Source organism: Lepidothrix coronata, unplaced genomic scaffold (assembly GCF_001604755.1).
Source record: "Lepidothrix coronata isolate B3197 unplaced genomic scaffold, Lepidothrix_coronata-1.0 Scaffold4, whole genome shotgun sequence".
NCBI lineage: Eukaryota > Metazoa > Chordata > Aves > Passeriformes > Pipridae > Lepidothrix > Lepidothrix coronata.
In genome coordinates, this window is record NW_016690184.1 from 7046616 (window position 1) to 7060270 (window position 13655).

At 42.2% G+C, this 13655-nt stretch overlaps 1 protein-coding gene across 1 annotated transcript in view; it reads left to right on the forward strand.

Moving 5' to 3' along the window:
* The window catches only part of SH3BGRL2 (SH3 domain binding glutamate rich protein like 2), a 41042-nt gene extending 34751 nt beyond the window's left edge, over positions 1-6291 (forward strand). Inside the window, exons 3-4 of the mRNA XM_017826630.1 lie at positions 924-1004; positions 2088-6291. Of these exons, the coding sequence (XP_017682119.1) occupies positions 924-1004; positions 2088-2090 (84 nt within the window). The 3' untranslated portion in view covers positions 2091-6291. The remainder of the gene's footprint in view (positions 1-923; positions 1005-2087) is intronic.
* Positions 6292-13655: the final 7364 nt, after the last annotated feature.

Here is a 13655-nt window from a genome sequence, read left to right on the forward strand (position 1 = left end):
ATTTACCGAGTATTTTACATGTCAGAAGTGGTTAAGTAAGGATTGATATTTCTATTTTGCAGTTATGTGGTGGAGGAAGAATCTGAACTGTGTGTTTCTTGTTTGCTAGTGGTCATAGAAGAAATCTTTGCCAAACCACAAAGAGCACATGAAGCTTCTTACCTTCTTGCCATATGCCAGATCCATTCACTGAACTGTGCCCTGATTTTCTCTGGTTTTTTGCCTTGAAAACTGAATATTGTCAGCTCATCTGATAATAGATGAGTAACAGGTATCCAATGCAATAATCAAATCAGTAAAAGTAGTAGTTAACACTTCAAGATCAGAACCTGATTTTAAGCAGCTGAAATCTAAAAGGAACTTAATCACGATAGTTAAGCTTGTTTTTTATCTTTATATACAATAAGTTTATTTATTTTATACTGAACTATGTGATTGGCCAAGGCTGAGATATGATTGCTGATTTCAAGGGATACAATGATGATGAAGTCTCTGTTCCACGACAGAAGAAATAATGAGTTCAGCTGCCTTAGGACTTCTTGGAGGTTTCCATGTTAGGGAGTATTTTGTTTGCTAAAATGTAAATTGGAAACCTGGTCAGAAACTTATTTGCATTGTCAGGCGCTTAAATACCTTTAAAATACGCCCACAATAGATTTCCTTTGATGCAAGTCTGTGTTTATACTTTCCTGTCAAATAAATTAGTGAGAGGTATTGCAGTTAGAGAATATATGTTTTTCTTTGACACTGTAGTTGGTGATATTGTTGCAATTTAGAATAGGTTTTAGGTTTGCATAGGACAATCAGTATTTTTCTGAGCATTGTTACGTGTCAGCCTTTAGTCTAATACAAGGCATGGTAATATCAGTCAGGAAAACATAAATACAAATGTTGATTCAACTTTCTTGCTTTTAATTCTCTAGGATTATGATGGCTTTTTTGAATCAAAGGAGAGCAACACTGTGTTCTCCTTTCTTGGACTGAAACCTACTTTGTCATCAAAGGTCAGTGTCATATTGCACACTTTTTATGGAATGCTTGAAATAGTGAAAATGAATTTTCTTTGAACGGAAAGAACCCTGTGTGTTTGGATGCACCACTGCCCTGATCCATACCTTGTCCCTATCAAATTCATGCTGATGAGGTAATTGAAATGGTTGTCAGGAAAAGCAAAGCATTTTAAATGAAATCGAGCATATACATGGGAGTTGATTTGAGACAGCAGATAAATTAAGTTTTAAGAATACATTCTCCTTCATGTTATCAATCTAAATTGTAAGCAACTGGATGAATTATAGCAGGACACAGAACTAAGATCTTAAGCACTGGAATGTCTGTAGCCTGGCATAATGGCTCATTATTTATTCATTAGGCATTGATTTTTTTATTTTTTTTTTAATGCTGAAGCGCTGGAGCAGTCAGGAATTATATCAACTTTTTGGATAAGAATTCAGTTTTAGCAAACACATATACACAGATCAGAACACAAAGCCAGGTAACATCTTTCTATTGACATCAGTATAACAGAGGAAATTTTATCGCCATATGGAAGCCTGGACACTTGTTCAAAGAGACTTTTGGGGTTGTAGATTAGACACATAGGGGAGGATTTTTCTTCCCTTGGGTACTGTAGATATAGGTGTGTTTTGTAGTAGTACTGTCTCAGGACTGGATGGTAGCTCTTGTGTATCTGTAGAGTTCCTCTTCTGCCAGGAATTGATTTATTTATGGACCCCATGAGGGACAGGAGTGGGAAGGAACTTCAGCAGAGAACTGCAAAAGCAGGTTATTTTGGCAGTCTGCCTCATTTTGTAGCTTGGAGAATCGTAGGAAAAAGATGCAATCTGAAATACTCTATTCTTAAAAGCTCTATTCCTAGAAAATATCCTCTTGTAGGCCTGGAGGAGTGTCTCTATAAACTATCCGCTTCAGTCTGGTAGCACTTCAGAGGATGCATCCTCAGCTGCTATGTGGATCAAGGGTAGGGACACCTTATATGCAAAGGGCACAGGCACAGGAGATGAGAATGTATTCAAAACATTAATATTATATTAGTAATAATCAATATTTTGTTTTTGTCTTTTCAGTAGGCATCAGAACCCTAGAAAGCCGATGTGAAGTCCCAACAAGCACATTTCTGAATGAATGACCCTGTTCTTCAGCACATAACAGCTTCCCTAATGGACCACTGTGATAGAGCAAACATGCATCATTAGTAGTAGTCTGCTTGCCATGAGATGGTGCTCTCCAATAGTGTGGAGCTAATGATACACATATGAAGCAGGCCAGGCTACTCATCTTCCTTTTTAATAATACTCACTGTTGATGTTTCACTTTTGTCTTTGGCTTGCTCTTGCAACTGGCCCTGATATTCTAACAGGCATGTATGTTTGAGAGCAAGGAGTGGAAGTGTAGGGCTTCTATCATTCATGGGTATACTTATGTAGTCAAACTTCCTACTGTTTTTAAGTCTTCCCAAATTAGCTCATCATGATAGTTAAAGTGCTCATGGTTATTAGGCTGTCTGTGCTGGCTATGATCCAGAAGATAAAAAACATAAATCTTGAGATCTCAGTCTAAGTCAATAACTGCTGTATTTTTGCTCTACATTTATTTATTGTGATGTTTATTCTAGATCATGGTTATTTTAAGAGGCATGGGCTGCTAATATTGTTCATGAAAACTTGATTTGTCTAATGATGCACATTGCAACTGACTGTTTAAAACCAATTCCTTTCATGAGGGAGGTGCCAAAGTGAAATATTTTGACGTTTCCTCTTCCAAAAGCAGGTGAAACGTGCAGGAAAACACTTGGTGGAAATACCGGGGAGTTCAGAAGAACTAAAGGGGTCTCATAGCTAATGGTAATATGAAGTTATCTCTTAAATGAGAAAGTCTTAACACCCACAATTGGAGCTCTGTAGGTGGACTGTCTTGAAATTTTGCCAAACCCTTCAGTTTACCTCCAATAACACACAGCTCCACCACAAGCCACGTGAAAGTCAGGGGGATACTTTGAGAGTCAGGGCTCAGTCCCGTGGGTGGTTAACACTACTGTGGTCCAAGAGCACACCTAACTTGCCTAGCTGTTGTCCTGGTTATATCCCCAGATGTGGTCATGTGATGGTGCCTCAAAGACAGTGAAAAAGCTGGGTGTGTGCTTTGCTGGATAAGGCCACAATGGTAGTTCAGCTGAGGAACAGGAGCCAAGTAAAGAAAATGGAGATTATTCTAGGGAGACTGCATTGATGTGTATAGCAGAACTTAGGCCCGTTGTAATATACATTACAAAATGCATTCTAGAGAGAAGTCAAATTGCATTATGCATCTTGAATCAAGTTTGGCTATGAAAATAACAGTTATGCTGTAATGTGTCTTTAACTCAAGTGATTTCACAATGACAGGGTAGTGCCATCACAGTCTTTGGGTAATGAAAAACAACCATTATGTGGAAAAGCTTCTTTGCAATCACAGTACCACTCAGATTGTGTGGCTTGAAGGAAGCTAAACTTGTAAAAAGTGTCACGCTGTCCTGTGCAACAAATCGAATGTTCTGTTAACATCAGTAAACGTGGCATACAAGACATGTTAGTTGGAAGGGACAACAGTTGGAGGTCATCTGGCCCAGCACTGTCAAAATCAGGGCTAATGACAACACTGGCTTGGATCAGATATAGGTTTGTCTAGCAGAGCATTAAAAATATCCAAAGATGAAGATCTCATAACTCTGTAGGTAACCTGTGCCATTGCTGCAATGCTTTACTAGTGAAAACTTTCTTATAAAATCCAGTTTTGACTCCTAGGCTGTAATTTGTGGCTGTTGCCTTTGCTGAGTTTTCTGGGACTCAGAAAGAGATTGGCACCATTCTTCTTGCAACTGCCCTCAAGATAGTTGAAGTCTACCATTAGATGACCTCTTAGCCTTCTTTGTACCAGACTGAACAAACCTGGCTCCTCAGTTCAGTTAAAGGGCTAGATGGAGCAAGAGCACACACAGATTTGAAGTCCATGGTTGTATTTACTGGTCAAAATCTTAGCCACGGCACCTTCTCTACAGGAATCCCAAATGTACGTTTTTAAGAATTGTTGTCTGTGTTAAGGTACTGTGACATTCTTGTAACCAATCCCATATTTTCATGAGACTTGAATCTCACTATAGGAAGGGAATATGACATTGTTAACTTCACCAAGTTAACAGCAGAAGGAACTATTCCTAGAAGGAAGTTAAATATTTAACTTTGTAAGTGAATACATATATAAATTTACATAATTGCACAGTTGATTACAGAAAAGCCATCCTGGATTTATCATGTACTTGATACGCTGTAAACTTCTAGAACTGCCTGAAGTCCCAGGTTTGAAAAATTTACCTAAATGTGTAAGTATATACACATGAGTAATCCTGGGCAAAATCCCAGGCTTACTGATGTGAAAGGCAAAACCACACTGATTCCTCCAGGGATGAAATTAGTTTTGCAAAACTCCTCCTGAATTTTGATAAATGTAGAATAGAAGGCTCTCATTTAGTGGAGAGTTAGTCTTGTTACAGCTGTTAAGTAAACCTAGCTTATTTCAGAGCACACGTGTGGGCATAATCTGTGTGGAGGACAACTCTAGCTCTGAAGATATTCTGCTTGCTTGTATGGATTGGCAGTGTAAGTCCCTTAGAATATGTGCTTTTGAATTATAAGTGGCTAGCTTAAAAAAAAAAAGAAGTATATATATATATATATATATAAAAGAGGTGTTATTTGAATGTGAATTTGGTCTGTTGTGCGACAGCCTTATTTTTGTAGTTAAACTAAGTAGAGTTCTAGTTTGTTACACAAGATGATCTGGAATTTTTTAAACCAGTTTTGTAATAATGAAATGTAGCTATCAGGTAACTGAAAAGGTCTGGGGAAACTAGAGACAGTTATTGAAAGAAATAATAAATTCTTAGTTCTCTTCAAAATTTTTTGCATATAAAGGTATGCTTGAGAACCAACCAAATGGTCCAAATTTCTAGTTAATACTTCTAACTACTCCACTTTTTAAAAGGGAGAGCAGTGTGAATTAAACTGTAGATCTTTGTACCTAGCTGTGTGGGCTGACGTGCACATGCACATTCACTGTATCAGTGGCTTTGATAGAGGTGTTTTTGTTTGTGCCACACACTACTGGATAGTGCCTTGCCAGAAAGAGGACTGTTTCTGTAGGGTCTTCCTAGATGTGCTTAAACTTTGAACTGAGAAAGGGGTAGTTTCTATATTGCCATTTTTTTAATAATACAGTAAATTAGTTTCAAGGCCTGAGTCAAAAGGCTCATGCTTTGTAAGACTGAAACAGTTTTTGATGAGTCTTCTGAACTTCTGATTTTTCTTAGGTGATTTTCTTTTTTCTCTTTTCCTATTTGTTGACTGTCTAGAATCAAACCTTCCAAGGGAAGTGGACCTGCAGTAAAGCCCATAAATCCATGTTTACACTTAGTTTACAATAAGTATCTGATTCAAGTGTTGAGCAGCGAAAGTGCTGTGACTGAAGTGAAGAGTAGCTGCCAAGCTCTCACTGCATTTTCTGGTTGTCCCTCCCTGCCCTTTTCCCCCATCAGGCCATTGTTTGGGGCAATACCATGGTTCAGATGTAGGACCCTGAAATTTTAGGCCATGCCTTGTGGCACTTCACAGGAGTGCAAGAATGGGGTGATCATCAGGAAAGTGCCAAATCCCATCAGTCTTCAGTGACTCACTGATTTCACCAGATCTTGGCACAAACAGTGGCAGGAGGATGGAGCCCTGTGTGTACACCCTGCACAGAGAGCAGGAGTGGCAGACGTGGTGCAGAATGGCGCATGGCTTGTGACGGCACCGTGACCAGGGGTTCTTGCAGGGGCCTTTGGCTGGCAGTGCCATGTGTGAAACCACATAGCACTGCTTTCCACGGGACTTCCACTGCATCATGGCCTATCTTTCACCCTCTCGCTCCCTAAAGAATTTGGGAGGGAAAATGGAGAACAGTTTGTTGAGAGCAGTCCTCCAGCCAGGGCAGATCCAGCTTACTCCTCTTTTCCTACTTCACCTCTTCCTAATGTGTGTCATCCTGTCCTGTGTAGACCTACGTGTGCAAAGCTTCCACTCCCAGCCATCTGTAACATCCCTGTGAGGCACAAATGCAGAGCTGGTGTTCACCTTCACGGCGTCAGTGTTCTGTAACTCAGTAGGGGAGGGAGCAAGGGAGCACGTTGCATCCTAGGCCATGTACACATTATGTATTAAACTGTGTTCATCTAATAAAAAGTTGTAATTCAAAAAAGACATGCTCTGTGTTGTATGTGCCAAAGGAAACAATGAAAAAATATGACTCTTTATTCTTGCTGCAGCTCACTCTGGTGACAACCAGAGTGCTTTGGTTTGGGCAGCTTCTCCGGATGGAAGCACTGCAGAACTTTTAACCTGGAAGGGGTGGGCCTGATCCTGTAAGAGGCTTTGGACCCTGGTGCCTCCATGAGAATTGCAATGTGCAGCATGCCCGCTGTGCTGGGGTCTCCCCACGTAAATAGTAGTAAAGAAGAAAAAAAGGGATGATTTATTGTCTTCCAGTTTTTGTGCTTGTGTTAGCTGATAAATACCACAGAAATAAAGGACAGATCCTTTGGGGTGACTTGGACATTGGGGCCAGGAAGTTTCCGCACACTGAAGTTTAACTCCTAGGTAGAGCTAAAATCTTCACTGCTTTTTATTGTCTGAAAGAAATGTGAGTTCCTGGTTTGCCTATCCACTTTGTTAATCCATAGAAGGTAATTAAATATGTTTTGCCAGGTAAGTGTCTAACCAAATGTAGAGGTTTGTGTCATTACAGTCTTCTCTCGATTCTCTGTCTAGTATGTATTTTTTAATACCTTATTGTTCCTGTCTAAAACTTTTCCTCTATCTAGTGTGAGCACTGCCATGAAAACTTTGCCTATTTATGACTTCTGCACCTTGGAGCAAGTTTCTTTGCCACCTGCTCTAATGCAGGAGGTATGGATGGAAAAGGCAAGCCTGAAATGCCTGAAGTGGGATCCTCAGCTGAGAGAGGACCAGTAGCACCTTTCTGAAGTGAGCAGAGCTCTAGTAGCTCAACTGTTATGTCATGGTGGGAAGAAGCAGACAGATTTTGCTGCAGGGGTGGGCAGGAGCTTCTTGATTTGCAGAGAGGAAGTGATGTTCTGTGTCACTTTGATCATGTAGCATCACAGCCTGCGTGTAAAGTCACGACACTCACATTCCTCTTACCCGGCTACTGAGGAATACACTGAGAGCAGTAAGCAGGCAAAGGTTGCACGGTGCAGGATGCTTTGCCACAGTCATCCTCCCATGCATCCCAGCTCTGTGTCTGCTCCCTCTGCCAGGGGAGCATCAGTGGGAAAGTGCTTGAAAGTCATTGCTGTGTTTGCACATGTGCACACGTGTGTCTGCCAGTCTGTCTTCATCTCATTCCTACCCCAGAGCTGTTGGTCTGGGCTGTGAGAAGGTCCTCCTGAACTTGCTCATTTGCTTGATCTGCCTTTTAGGTGCCAGAATGACTTGCCTTCTTTATTCCATAGACTTCAACCAAGCTGTCACTGAAGGTTCCTTGACACTCTCATCTGAAGTGACCTCCCTCAGGTTGCCTGGTGCAAACATTCTGGGTCAAGTCCTCCATACATTGATTTCTTTAAAGGCGACCATTGCATGTGATGGAATCCCCTGGTGAATTTGGGAAACATTAGAAAATTATAGGATTAAGGAATTAGCACCCTAAAGAAAAGATCAGCTGGAGCCTTGAAAAATTGTGTTTAGAAGGCAAGAAAGAAATTATTTTAGATTGGTAACAGGGAGTTCAGAAGCAGAGTCTTTGGGAAATGTGTGCCACTCTCTAGCTGCTTGGTTGTCCTATCCAGTTCAGCTGTCCACAGTACATACATCTAGTTCAGGAGAGGAACCTCACTCTCCAGGGAAAGCACATACTTCTGGCCATGACTCCTCAGCCCAGGCAAATACTCAGAAGTAAAAAAATTTGTGTCTTAAAAATCCCTGCTCTAGAGGCATTCAGATGCAAAGCCAGTGGTAGGTAGGCACAGGAGGAGAAAATCCTTTCTTCTTGTCTGGGGAAGCAGGTAGACCCTGTACACCCTGTCCCAATCCCCAAGGATGCCCCAGTAGGCACCCTGTAAGCAAGAACCCTTACGTGGTGATGCTGCTATTCTCAGAAAACACCTCACATGCTGCAGCAGCCCTGCATCCACCTGGGGATGCTTCCTGCTCCCTGCTGCTTGAGAAAGGAGGTATTTTTCGCATACCAGGAATAAACAGTGCACTAGTTCAGTGCCTCTCAAACCTCAGAGACCATATACCTCTTCCAGTCCGGGTGCTACCTCCTTTAACCGTGCCACGCAGCAAACCGTGCTTACCTTTCACAACTTTATATCCCTAATGGGGGGAGGCAGGAAGAATGTAGGTGTGAAGAGGCAAAAATTGATGATGTACTGACCAGACTTTCATATGTGAGAACTAAGAAAGCTGAATCAGTCTTAAGCATGATATGAACACACTAATGTTTTCAAATAGAAAACTTTTATCATTTAGTTGTAAATTTTCTGATTAAAGCTGTGTGTGGACAGGGCCCCAATTCTTTCTGCCTCAGCTTCCTTTGCCCACATACTCCTATTGTCCTCTTTCAGCTATTGACTAATAATTGTCTCTGCTGGGAACGGCTCTTTCCGAGTCCTCTGGTGACATCATCTGTCTGCAGCAGAGACATGGCCATATGTCATCTCCAGAAGACAGGGAGTCTGCTTGCTGAGCTATCTGTAGTGCTTTGGGCACTGTGCCTGACCGGTGCTGCAACCCACAGTCAGGGCACCCCACTGCTGTCCTGATGTGGGGCACCCCATAATGACTGATAATGGCTTTCACTGCTGACCCCCAAAGTAATGGTCTTATTACTGTGAGACCTCAGTAATCATTGCTACCGTTGGTATAATTTTCCTTCAACACGTTTTCTTCTTTGGGTTTTTCTAACTTTAAATCTTCTGTTTTTCTTCATGGTTTTATTGGATATGCTTTTTTCTTTTAGATGTCTTCTGTGAGTGGCATAAATTTGAGTTTAAGCCATGAGAGGGCTTTTAGGTCAAGACAGCTATACAGCATTGCTGTGAAATATGTTCTTGAGTCATTAAGGTAAATTGCTGTACCATCAGTACTGTTCCAGATGGACTATAATACTTAAGCCCTAAGTGACCATTTCATGTCCTTAAGAACATTCTCACTCTGACCAAAGTGTGAGTATCCATCAAATCCACTTATACCTGCCGAAACCTACAGAGGGGATGGCATTTCAATGCAACAAATTTCATGGTCTGCATTAAATAGTCAACCTAGAGGAGATCTCTTGGGTTAGAGAGAGATCTGTTTCTGTCGTCACAGAGTCTGTTTCATGAAACTACCCAATTCCAGCTTAAAGCACCACACTGGGTCTGGGTTGATTTTTTTTTTCCTGTGGGTGTGTTTTGTTTGGGGTTTTTCTGTTTGTTTTTGGTGTTTTGTTTTGGGGTTTTTTGGCTCTGCTATACCAGTTGGAAAGTTGTCTCGAAATCCTGCTTCTCTTGTACCAAAAAAATAAACTTTCTTCCAAATTTCAGCTGAACTTTATTTTTTGTCTTCATTGTCCTTGTTGTCCTTTCATTTAAAAAGCCTGCCTCACAGGAATTACCTGTCATATGAGCTGGTATCCTCTACTGCCTTAGCTATGCTTCTGCCAGTGGAGAGTTCGGTTCTCTCTCTGTCAGCACCACTGACATCCATGGCCAACTGAGATCCCTGGAAAGAGGAGATTCCCTCTATACAATAGCGTGGAGTAACTCCATGAAGCAAGTCCAGAACGAGCACTTAAATTACTTCAGCTACCCAAATTTGTAATTAGAGATGATTCTGATATTTGCTTTCAGTCTCTTGGCAGAAGTGTTGCCATTTAGCAGTTTCCCATTTTAGCCCTGACTGAGTTATTGCTCCAATTTAGCATATTTCCTGGGCATATTGTGTGGGCAGATGAAAGAACTGGACTTGCTAAATACATGAATTAAACATTCTCATGACAGACATTAACCTTCAGTTAATTCAAAGGTGTCAGAAAAATCAATAGCCAGGGATCTGGTCCTTGAACTTAAAACAGCTGCAGGAGTAAAATACAGATCTGGAAAAGACCATGAGTAGCCAATCATCTTTTAGAATTTTATTTCAGTTTAATAGATGGACATATGTTTTAGAAAATATTGGTAAAGGCAGATCCTAATTCCCCACTAATTCGAACAAGGAACATGACTCTCCTTGGCAGACAGCAGTTACTTTGGCATAAAATCCTGTACATGATGGGCCTGAGGCCTGTTGCAGTTATGGCCCTGTTTGTGTGCTGTGATGAGCAAGATAAGGGCAATGGCCATTTTCCCCCCAGCCTGTACACAATCTGTCTTGTGCCTTTCAGCAGTTGAATGCTGCCTGCTGGTGCTGCACTGGGCTCAGGATCTCCCTCTTCCTTCTCCTCTTGCTGCTGCCTCTTGTTCACCTCCAGTCTAGTGCTGCTGTCTGGCTTTTTTGCACGTCAAACCAAAATCACTGGATTTGCCCCAAAAAATCACTCTTGTGGTGTCCTTACAAATGATGCTCTTAGACACTTAACACTGTAGGGCATTAGTAAAGGCAGACTAAATCATGGTTGTACTTTCTTGAAGACCTTTTTGACATCCTGGGAAATGAGAGGGGGAGGGATGAAAAGAGGGTGGTGTTAGAGAATGAGTTCTCTAGTGAATATGGGCTTCACACTGTGCTGACTGAAGATGTTTACATTAGAGATGTTTAGAGAAAAATTGTCCACTTCCCCACTTCCCTTATAGAATAAAAAGATGGAAAACAAGCCAATGTAATAAATAAATTATTTTTACATTCTTGTTAAAAGATAGAAGTCCCAAAGAAAGTACATTGACTTTTTTTTTTTTTTAATACTTTCACCCACCTCATTTTCCATTGAGAAAGGCTCTGATGGAAAATTATTTTACCAGCAGCTCCATTAGCACAGGAAGTTGTTGAATAGACTTTTTTTCCTCCTGCACCTCCTTGTCTGTCCATTGTTGTGAGATCCTGCTGTAACACCATCAGCACACACTGGTATGGCGTTCCCCATCCTTATCAGGGGCCTACAGTAATTCTCCTCTGCTCACCTCCGAGGAGAGCATACCTGCTTTGGGAAAGCATGCCCATGTTTTCATGGAGATCTGGATGGCCTCATCCAACAGAGCAAAAGGACAAACTGTATTGCCAAGGAGTGGTAACCCAGGGGAAAATCAGAGATTCACCTTTTCAAAAAATGAGGTCACAGATTTACATATCAGCTTGCTTTGGAGGACCATCTCCTTTGGTGCTGCCACAAAGGGTCAGTCCTGTATCAGAGACAATAAAGCCAGGAAAAGGAAAAGAGGGAAGAGCTTGGCCCAGCCATGAGGAGGTGTGGGTGGAAGTGGGGAGCTGGGATATGCTGTCTGTCACTGACATCTAGAGGACAGCACAGACAGTATGTACGTTGTGAAACAATATGAAGTTACCAAACCCAGGGTATGGTGAGCCTTCCTGGGCCCAGTATCACTCACGGGCACAGAGATGCTCGCAGCTGACACTCACTGGCTTTCCAAACTGGTGCTCATGCTATCTTTAAGCATTTTACCCACTTCACTCACGGAGATGGCATTTTTTGTTGTCCTTGAGACAGCAGCAATGCTGTCTTCTGTGGATGCTTTCTTGTCTTCCTCTCCCCAGCCAACATAAAATTTGAGGCTGACCAAATTTGCAGCAACAGAACGGAACATGCTGGCAGCTGCCGCCACCCACTGTGACTGTGAAGTCCATGGGCTTTACTCAACCAGGTGAGGGAGGTCAGGCACTAGCAGAGCCCCATGGCTCTAATGCCAGGGTCCATGGGCACCTGCTTGGCACTCTGTGCTGAGTGAGTGCTGGTAGGAGGCTGTGGGATGCTGCTAGATGCCATATGGTACAAGCCCTACTTCAAGTTGGGAGTTCTGCCCTGCTGTGCTGTCGTTGGGGGCCGGATGGAGTCCCTCTGGTTGGAGGAGTGCCCAGGAGCATTGTGCAATCCTGTTGTCATCCGTTTGCGTTATGAATACTTTATGCCTGCCTGTAAAGAACATGTTGTTCAAACTTCTGTTAATGCAAGATAAACCAGCTTTTAAAATTAAAGAAAGTAAGTAGGGAGGCTCCTGAGAAATTAGTTTTAATTTTAGAGACATATTTTCACAGTAGGCTCCTCTTCTTGGCACAGCTTAAGGGGAAGAAAATGAAAGTTATTACAGACAGACCACCTTCTCCAATTCTTTCTGCTGACACCAAGCTTTTGTAGATGCAGAAAACAACTGAAAAGGCTGAAACAGCAATTCATACCATTTCCAGGAAGCTTTAGAAAGATTATTTTTACCTGTTTGCAGCTGTTTGTTTGGACTAGACTGGCTTCTTTTTCCCCAGGAGGTGGTCAGTAATACTTCAAGCAGAGGAGCTGCTTCTTCTGTCTCAACAAGGGCAGCACCAACAGAGATAAAGGAGTCATTATCCCACTCAGCGCTTGTCAGTCCACACCTGGAATTCTGTGTTCAGTTATGGTCCCTGCTGTGCAGAACCAGATGTGCACAAGCTGGAGAGAGTCCAGAGAAGGGCCACAAATATGATTGAAGGACTCCACATGAGAAGAGACTGAGAGAGCTGGGTTTCAGCCTTAAGAGGAGAAGGCTTAGGGGAGATGTTATTTCTATGTTCCAGTATTTGAAGGATGGCTACGAAGAAGGTGGAGACTCCCATTTTGAAAGGAATTACATAGAAAATGCTGGGGGTAAGGGGTACAGGTTACTCCTGGGGAGATTCTGACGACACAAGAGGAAATTTTTTTCCCAATCGAAACAATCAGCCGATGGAATGATCTCCCCAGGAAGCAGTGGATTCCCCAGCACTAGACACTTTGAAGATTTGGCTGGGCCAGCTTGCCTAGACCATGTTTTTGCCAAAAAATGTTGGACCAGATTATGTCTGAAGTCCCTTCCAACCTGGTGTTCTGTGGTTCTATGATTCCTCTCAAGGTGGCTGAACACGCATGCAGCAGCTCACCGCTCTGCTTAGACCATGTCAAATTGGCACTTTCCGAGGACCATGGAATTATCCTACACCTTGGTTTTCCAGCACTCCTGAACAGTCTGTCCTCATAAAAAAGCTGAGCAGAACAGTATAAGGATGAGTAAACTGTTTTGCACAAAGCTAATAAACATTTTTAGAGGGATTTTAATTGAGCTCTGCATTTAATTAGCTTTTCCCATGCTTACAGCTTTGCCCTCTGAATTTACCAGAGGTCAGGTAAGGCAGTATGTGTAGCCTGTGCCACTGCTTCCCAGCGGCTCTGCACATTGGCTAAACAGTGCTCCAGCCAGCCACCCCCACTGCTGCCTACTTTGCTTCTGCAGAGGCTTCTGCCAATTTGCCTTTGCAAGCAGTGGATCCCTGGTTGAAATTTCCAGAGACTTATTCTATTTTGTTGGATTCATGAAAGATCTTCAGGAGAAAGGTGTTGCCAATGAGCATGGTCCTCATGCCTGTGACATGAGGCAAACA